Consider the following 9,651-nt stretch of genomic DNA (forward strand, 5'->3'; position numbering starts at 1 on the left):
CTGCCCCTTCCTTGTCTTAGGCGCCTACCATTGATATCCGCCCGAGATCAGCAACCATCCAAATGAACAATGCCACTCACCTTCAAGAGAGAGATGAAGAATATGGGTATGAGTGTCTGGACGGCAAGGACTGTGCCAGTTTTTTTTGCTGCTTTGAAGACTGCCGGACAGGAGCCTGGAGACACGGCAGGATACACATCCGCATTGCCAAAATGGACTCTTATGCACGGATCTTCTTTCCCACGGCCTTCTGCTTGTTTAACCTGGTTTACTGGGTCTCCTACCTTTACCTGTGAGAAGGTGCAGGTCTCAGTGATTGCGGTCTCACTCAGTCTTGGTGGAGAGTGGTGTCCTTTTATGAGTCCACTTAAACAATTCTGTGATTTATCATCTGAATTTGTTTCTCTGTTCTAAACGGTGAATCATACTGATGTCATATACTGTTTGCGCCCAACTCTCCTGTGGTAAGCATAAGTTGAATTTCCATGTTTGCTGTGTTTCAAACCTGCAAGGTGAGCTGGAATTAAGAGCGAGAACATTGAAACCCAACAGTATTCTTTTCCCACTGCAGCTAATGGAAAAGGGTGAAAGCTGTGACTATTTATAGTGGTGGTGTCCTTCCTCAGTTCTAAATACAGTTACACGCAAAAGGTCCCCAGCTTGACCCACTGTTTGTGTGGAGTCAAGTCACGGTAAATTGGATCCCAATAGGCCCTCTCCCTCATCCGAGAAGAATCATGACTCACTTTAAATAGCCTAGGAACTTCTACACCTCTGTCCCCAGAGAGGAAGAGTACTTCCTCTCCATCACATGTACAATGGTGTAAATATTTCAGCAACGTAGAATGCTTCAAGTTTAATGCATGCACCTCTTTAGAGCCGAAATAAATGACTGAAGTTAACATCATAAAGTATTGTGTCCTATTCTGTGTCTTTGGGCTACAAAAGAATCACAAATGTAATTTCCATGGGTTTGGGTTTGGAATCAGAGTGAAAAGTTTTCTCCACCTTCTCTCTCTTGCATGAAGATGCAAAGAGCATTCCCCCCCTCTTACGTATGGCATATTAAAAGACTTCAAGTAAAATATAGACTTGACCAAATTGACATCGGCTCCCTTTAAAGATGCCCAGAGCCATAGAGTATAAAGTAACTGTATGTGCTTGCTGCTGTCCCTTCTTCCTTTTAGGATGATAGATCGTAACAGAACTTTATTCTCCATCTCCATCCAGATCTGCTCTCAGTGCATGCGAGTGCCTTGTGGGCAGAACCATCGATAGGTCCTCTGAGGGCACCAGCACGCAGCTAGTGCTGAATAAAAATGGTCTGGGGTGAGTTGGACTCACACTCTCCGTTGAATCTCTGTGCTGGTTCAGAACTAGAGATTCATCTTTCCTTATAAGCTCTGTCAAGTTCTGTTTGATCTTATAGAAGTAAAAGAATCCAAAGAACTTTGGCAGTTTGGTAATCATCAAAATTTTTTCTTTAGCCAAAGCCCCATACTCCCTTCAATATAACTGTCCTATGTTTGTATACAGAAATGTGACTTAAAGGGTGTTATTAGAGTTTGTGTATTTTTATTTCTGGCGGTAGGGCTGAGTTGGCCCTGATCCATCGACAGTTCTAATTGAGGAACTATGAGAGGCGTAAGTCAGATTCATACCTGATGTTCAGAGTGGACTATTCTATATGCTCTGTGGTGACCAAACAACCCACAGAAAATGTTGGAAAGAACCAATGCATGACTTAGATGGCCTCGCTCAGCTCGACGAGCGTCACAGAAGAGGCTGTCCCAAGCTTCAGCCAGGCAGGCTGAGGTCCACCCTTAGGCACGCTTCAGAAATGGCACTCAAATCCAGTCCTCCTCTTTTGGGGGGCCATTCACTGCTCAAAATTAGAATTTAGTCATAGCTAGTACAGCTTTCTAGATCATTTTACAAAAGAGTATTAGCGAAGAGAGAGTGGCTTTGTTAGAAATCATTTTAAGGTCGTCATCAAATCATCTGGATGAATCTTGAAACACATTTAGCTGCTGACTTTACAAACCCTTAATATAGGTCTGGAGTGCTTTAGTATATAACCTCAAGCACATGTAAATAGACTTAATTATTTTCTTGTTTCAAATTGTTAACACATTAAATGTTGACTTTTGGGGAGAGTTGCTGGCAAATTTCCAACGGTGAGAAACGTGTTATTTTTGTCAACTTAAAATGTATCCTGTAAGGAGACAATCAAAAACAGCTAGCTTTCCAATGTGTGTGACCTATTGGCAAAGGAATATATATATATTATATGTATATATATGTATATATATACACATATATAACTTAATTCTCAACTCAGCTGCTCCCTGTCTGTACTTCAACACTTTTCCACAAAGGGAACTGCCTACTCTGTGGACTTTTACAATAAAAATGCTGCATTTGAATCCATGGTGGCATGTCTGTGGTCTGGTTGCATGGGTTTGTCTTCAGGACTGTGAGCCCACTTTCCTGTCGCATGCCCCAGGATCCCTCGCCTCTCCATGTGACCTTTCAGAGCCATGCGATCAAGTTCTGCACACTGCTAGGCCTCTAGCTTCCAAAGAATGCAGATGCACCTGGTGTAAGGTGTGGCAATGGACAGCGGCGATATCATGAAGTATGGGACCTCAAAAGAGGGGTGCAGTTAAGAATACGGACATGTGAGACATCAAATTGCAGGGCTAGGGAGGAGGGCGGAGAATTGCAACTATGCCACCTACCAGATTCTTGCATTTGTCCATAAAGCCTTTATAAACTCCATTTTGCCATTGATATATTTGATATAATGATGCCACTGCATGTACAATCACTCAGCCCATAATCAATCAAAGCCCCACCCCCAACAATCTAAATTCTAAGCAAATCTAGCAGGGGTCCTAGATGCCTTCAGGGCATTCTACATCCTCAGGTTTGATACTTATGCCGCATATCTGCATTGCAAACCACTTTGAGTACAGGTCTATTGCTGAAAAGAATCTTCCCGGGGCATTCATTATTTTTAAGGTCCAATAACCCCTGTATCTGTCTTACTCCCTCCTAGCCTAGCCCAGTTTTTAAATCACAGGGAGACAAGTTCCAGACAGAGCTTCCTTTTTTTTTTTTTTGAAGCCCTATGAAAAATCTCAAAAGAATAAAGTAGCATAATCCTTTACAAGAAGTTGGCCTAACCTTCCACTAGCTGTCATTCTCTTGGCCCCTCATGATTTCCTGAATCCAATTTAGACATTCATTTCTCACCTTCCAGACAAGTTAAAAAAAAAAGTTTTCACTTAGGTATTTTTCTTGCTGTCTAACTTAATGGTCTTTATCCCTTTTTTAAAAGCCTTAAGATTATTCTGACTAGTAGCAACAATTTTTATCGATGATGAAGGTCAAATTAAATTAACCAGATGATGCAGTCTTGGGGGATTAGGTTAAAAATTGCTATCTCTGTGCTTTGTCACCATGGATCTTTGTCAAATGTATCGGAGAAAAGAAAAATGACCTAGCACAGAAGCTCTGCTGTATAATGACAACCCTGGGAGAGCCAGCCGAGCATTGCTTGTTTCCTACTGCTTTAGAGCATTTCAGAATTTGGAAATAAAATCTGGAATATTCTTCCTCTTTTTGGTAATGCATTAGTAATTGCTCCACACAAGGGCGCTTCCTTTGAATTTGATCTCCCTTAAATCTTCTCATGGCAATGATAGAAATTTTAGAATCCCTAGCCTCAGAGATAGATGAGTGGATTTAATATGTGCTTTCGTCTCTAGCAAAAATAAATACCAATCAGCATTCACTTTTACTTGCTGCTTTCTGAACTGTTTGAAAAAAAGGATCTCCAATCATTTCACAAATTGACTTTGGTCCTTCCAGATTTGGGGTAATGGACAACCAAACTATTTCCCAAGGCTATGGGAGTAATGTACCATTAATCACTCAGAGGCTAGACATCCAAGGCCAATTATAAAATCCAAATGAAATTTCCGTTCACAACTCTGGGGATAACAAAGAAAACTTTTCTTTCTTTATTACTATTTTTCTAACAAAAAAATGGAAAACCAGATGTTCTTGCTCCGGATTTCCTAAGTTCACTACTTAATCAAGACCTGTGATTCAGTTTTCTCTGCCTCAGTTTCCTGAACTGAAAAAACGGGGGTGAAGGGGATAATACTGGTTCCCAATTATTAGATTTAGTCATTTTCCTCACAATAAATATGAGGTGTCAGAAAAGGAAGCTATACAAGGATTATTATCTTCAAATAATGACCTCCTATATGAGGACTGTGATAAATATATGTAGCACATATATAATTGTATATATATACATATAATAAATATAAAGTATATGTGTGCACATAAATTTTATTGAGCTGTTTATTATGGGGAAATGTCATAGATTATCTACCATCTATCAGTAAGCATCCACTCTATTCCATCCTCTCTCCATACACCCACCTTGACTCATATGTCCTAATTCTTCTATGAGTCTTCTCAGGAAGAACAACACTACATTCCCACAATGTCATCTGACACCAGAATAACCAATAAATAAAGATTCTGCCTGGTCCTTGATATCTTTCCAGTTTGACCAAAGAACAATAGGCAAATTTTTTTTCTTTTATCTCTTCAACAAGTTCTTGTTGTGAGCTTTGAGTGTCCTGCCCCTAATGTTTACCTCAGCCAAATAACTTCCATGCATTTAATTCTCTTAGTCAACACACTTGCAGTCAACAATTCTGGGGTAAGACTCAGCTATAAATAATTCACTGTCATTTGCATATTCAATCAGGTTGCTTATCTTTGTTATTTTCCCTTCTGCCATATAAATTTGCCTCATACTATTTTTTTGTACCAGTTTTATTTTTTCTGGAAATTAGTCCCTCGTCAAAGGTGTTTAGAGTGAGCTTCTATAAAGCCAATTCAATATGAAGCTTTTGGTAAACACAGATTGTGAGCCTTATAGAGGGCGCTTTGAATAAGGCAAGAAGCAAATATTAGGGAAGCCTCTGCCCCTAAATGCCTGTCAGAGAGAGTCAGAAAACCTGTGATGAGGGAGGCGTAAGAGTGCAGGGTTCTACAAAGGAACAACAGGAAGTAGTGAGAGGTAGGAGAAATTATGGTTCTATATGTGTTCTAATTTTTTTCTGTAATGCAAACCAGTGTGTGATTTGTGAGTGGATCCCACTACAGATTTAAAACCTACTAAAATGCTCTATAAAATTAAAAATATATATCCTCCATCCTTTAGCACATTAACCACCAAAAAGCATGACTTTTCTTTTTTTTTTCCTTTTATAAACAAATAATACACATGGATAGATATGCAGAATGAAAGGACAGGGACGGATATAGACATAGAAATATAAGTAAAGTTCTAATTATAGCTGTAGACACAGATCTGGCTTTTCTTGCTTTATTTTTCCTGCACAATTCTGTACATAGCAACATTTTCAGGCATTCCATTATATCAGACATCCGTGCCATAACTTAGTGAACTCCTATTCTGAAAATTTGCATTTTTACCTGTGTTGTTATATATAATGGTACAACAACTCTGTCACAGGCACTAAATGTATTTCACTATTTCTACTGAATGAATCTCTGAAAGTGATGCAATGCAATTAAATGATACAATGCATTTAACAAAGTCCTACCAGAAAACTGATAGTACACAAAACTGTAAATGAATAAAAATTACTAAACATGTTATTGATGTGTTCTGTCGACAGGGGTGAGGTACTTAATCAAAAGATGGTGTTTTATAAAGTAACAAAATAGGAGATTAACACCCAAGAATATCCGAGATAAGTACCAGGAGAGGAGGATTACTCCATGGCTTAGATGCCAGCCAGGCATGCTAGGGAAAAAGGCAGCTCATATAGGGAAGGGAGCACCAAATAAAGGGTGTTGGGAGGATCCTCCCAGGATGGGAGATGCATGTTGAAAGTAGACTATAGTCCGAACATGATTGCCACTCAAAGCCTCTTTTGCAGACCTCAACACCCAATAAGAGAGAGAGAACAAAAGGGAATGCCCTGCCACAGAGGCAGGGCGGGATGGGGGTTGGGGGTAGGAGGGATACTGGGATCCATGGTGATGGAAAATGGGCACTGGTGGAGGGATGGGTATTTGATCATTGTATAACTGAAACCCAAGCACAAAAATTTGTAAGTCTACAACTGTACTTCATGGTGTCTCATTAATAAAAATTTAAAAAAGATGGTGTTTTACCAAGAAACCAGAAAGAGCAGAGTCATTATCACCTGAACGCATTCCCTTAAACTTTGTGCCAAGGGCATCATAAAGTCATCCTCCCATCTGAAAGACCAAGGTCTCACAGACGCAAATAAAGGTTATATTCTGGGCTAAGTTCCTTCTCAAGGTTGCTATGCTCTCTGCTTTTCTTGTTGGTTTGGTTTTTGCTTTGGGTTTGGAACTTAAAGTGAGTGGTTTCAGTAGATGGCTGAAGGAGATACCGGATCATGAATGACCTTGCTGGGACTTTATCCCGAGGGCAGCGGAATGGAACTGACAAGCTTTAAGTAGGGAAGTGATGTGATTGCACTGGACTTTCAGAAAATCACACAGAATGAGAAAAGCGGATTGGAGGGGCCATGACCCGAAGAAGCCGGGCTACTGCTCAGGATGCGGCATCCGGGCTCAATAAGCACACTGATGGCGTTACGAGTGGTGGCGAGAGGGAGAAAAACCCCAAAATTGTACTTTTGAGGATTAAGAAGTTAGAGTTACAAAAATGTTATTTCTCATCAATATACTCTGCAGGTCAAAAATCAAGGATGGATGAAACGGGCAGGGAACTGGAAAATCATTATAACTGTTAAGCCGAAATGGAAATTTTGGGTTAGAATCTGTCAGGCTTGAGATTTTTTGTGAAAATACAGGTAATCGTTAGAAACAGGATGTTGAAAATGGTTAAAATAATAAGAGCTGGAGCGATAGCACAGCGGGTAGGGCGTTCGCCTTACAAGCGGCCAACATAGCCGACCCGAGTTCGATTCCTCCGCCCCTCTCGGAGAGCCCGGCAAGCTACCGAGAGTATTCGATATGCCAGACACAGTAACAACAAAGTCTCCAAGGGAGACGTTACTGGGCCTGCTCGAGCAAATATAACTAGAGCCACTGATTCATCAAATATCTCTAAATCCCAGTTTGCTGAAAGGCAGAGACTCTTTGAACTGACTTTATAAGGTTGTGAGAATGCATGAAATGGGTTGAGCAGGAAGCCCAGCTCACAGTTCTTTCTTTCTTTCTTTCTTTCTTTCTTTCTTTCTTTCTTTCTTTCTTTCTTTCTTTTCTTTCACAAGTAATTTTTTAATTTTTATTAGTGAAATACCATGAGGTACAGTTGTAGACTTACAAATTTTTGTGCTTGGGTTTCAGTTATGCAATGATGGAATACCCATCCCCCCACCAGTGCCCATTCTTCACCACCTCTAATCCCAGTATCCCTCCCATGCCCCATCCCCCCATCCCACCCTGCCTCTGTGGCAGGGCATTCCCTTTTGTTCTCTCTCTCCTTTTGGGTGCTGTGGTTTGCAAAAGAGGAATTGAGTGGCAATCATATTCGGTCTATAGTCTACTTTCAGCATGCTTCTCTCATCCTGGGAGGATCCTCCCAACACCCTTTATTTGGTGCTCCCTTCTCTATCTGTCACAGTTCTTTCTTAATTAGTATAAGATCCTTACATTTAATAGTCATGTGACCAACAGGTTGTGATATGTAGTTGATATTTAAATATTTAAGATGGAAACAAAGAGAGAAATACGGATTGGAAATGGAACCTTTTTCTTGTTGGTAGAAAAACCATTGGGAAATTAAATTATTAGAGCATAAAAGCTCACATGAAAACCAGGGAATGGATAGGATTATAAAGTAATATTTCGAATTAAAAAGGAAGAAAAAGAATATAACTATGAGGAAAGCCACAGAAACTTCTAGTTAGCCCAGATCGACAAAGCAAGAGGAGTGAGGCCACACACACCTACTCCCTCCCTGTGCTCCAATACAAAGTGAAACTTGTGCCAACACAGCATGACTTGAGCTCACACACTCTGCTAGCCTTCAGCACTGACTCACAGGCTCGCTTGAGTCTCCACAAAGAACAGGGTGGGAGGGGCTGGGGGCAGTTTGCAGTGATCACCCATGAGTAGAGGTAAGTAGTGATGAACTAAAAGCAATGCTTTCCGAAGCAGGGATTTTGTTTTCCTAGCTTTATCAGGAGTAATTGTCTAGAATTGTTTCTCAAAATGAAGGATAATTAGACCTCAGGGAGCAAGTGTGTGTCAATACAGGCAAATAAACAAAGCCAGAGAAATGGAATGATTTTTCTGAAAAACAGTTTAATTCCTTAAAAATCTGAGCAGGGGTTAAGACATCTGCCATGCATGCAGCTGACCCCAGTCCCATCTTGGTCCCCACATCCGAGCTGGGATATTCCCCAATCAACACCAGAGCTAACCCAATTCCCCTCCCCAAGCCCCACAAGTATCATAATTATGAATTATGATAAATTTGTGGTCAAAAAACTATTGTATATACTTGCCAAAAACCTCACTGAGATATGAAATCTCTAGAACATTCCCTGCCTATAAATAATTTTGTCAGGGCTGGTTGACTGCAATTGCAAAGGATTGGAACTACTGATGCAAAGTTAACCAGCACTTGAAGCATAGATTTCCTAAAGTTTACTTTATGCATCTTTCCTTTAAAAAAAAAAAACCTCCCTAGACAGTGACTAAAAACTATATGTGCAGTTTGCATATTTTTCTATATTAAAAGAACATACACAAAGGTGTCCATATACATAGACTCAGGGCATAATTAAAAAAAAATAAGAGGGTTTATAGTAAATTCTTTGTTTTTTCTTGATTTGGCCACACCAGTCTATTCTCGGGCTTACTCTTAGCTCTGTGCTCAGGAATCATCCTGGTGATGCTCAGGGGACCAGGTGTGGTTCCAAGAATCAAATGCAGGTCAGCTATACACAAGGCAAGTGCCCACCTTGCTGTGCTATGTCTCTGGCCCTCCATTCAGTTCTGAAGAATGGTGCTGTCAACACGTTATATCCCCATGGAATAGGAGGAAGATAGGACCAACGGAAGAGAGGGGGAGTGAGAAGGGAGAGGTGCAATGACCTTGTCCCTTCTACTTGTCCATACAGGTTGACTACAGAAAGAATGACTTATTTTTGCCAACCAAAATTTGGAACCATCCCTATAGCTAGATGTATGCATGTCTCCAGAGTCATGCTCATACTCATACTATAGGCATTTTTAAATAAATTAAAACAAAATAAGGAGCTGGAGTGATAGCACAGAGAGTAGGGTTCGATTCCCTGCATCCCATATGGTCCTCTGAGCACTGCCAGGAGTAATTCATGAGTGCATGAGCCAGGAGTAACTCCTGTGCATCACTGGGTGTGACCCAAAAAAATAAAAAAAATAAAATAAATAAAAAAGTAAAAAGATGACATCCTGTGCTCACTGGCTAGCAGGATGCAGATGAATGCGCTGCCTGTATTAACTTTGGGAACTGGAGTAGAGGGCGCAGAAGAGGTCATTTGTCGGTGTGGTCAGAATTTCCATTTTGATGAGGTGACACTTGAGAAATAACCCAAATTGAGTAGG

At 40.5% G+C, this 9,651-nt stretch overlaps 1 protein-coding gene across 2 annotated transcripts in view; it reads left to right on the top strand.

Moving 5' to 3' along the window:
* GABRG2 (gamma-aminobutyric acid type A receptor subunit gamma2) overlaps positions 1 to 1,043 on the top strand; it is an 83,889-nt gene extending 82,846 nt beyond the window's left edge. For both annotated transcript variants that reach the window (XM_056133078.1, XM_056133079.1), the window contains one exon: positions 21 to 1,043. In XM_056133078.1, coding sequence (XP_055989053.1) covers positions 21 to 296 — 276 coding nt within the window. In that variant the 3' untranslated portion in view covers positions 297 to 1,043. The remainder of the gene's footprint in view (positions 1 to 20) is intronic.
* Positions 1,044 to 9,651: the final 8,608 nt, after the last annotated feature.

Source organism: Sorex fumeus, unplaced genomic scaffold, assembly GCF_029834395.1.
Source record: "Sorex fumeus unplaced genomic scaffold, SorFum_2.1 ptg000097l, whole genome shotgun sequence".
NCBI classification, from domain to species: Eukaryota; Metazoa; Chordata; class Mammalia; order Eulipotyphla; family Soricidae; genus Sorex; species Sorex fumeus.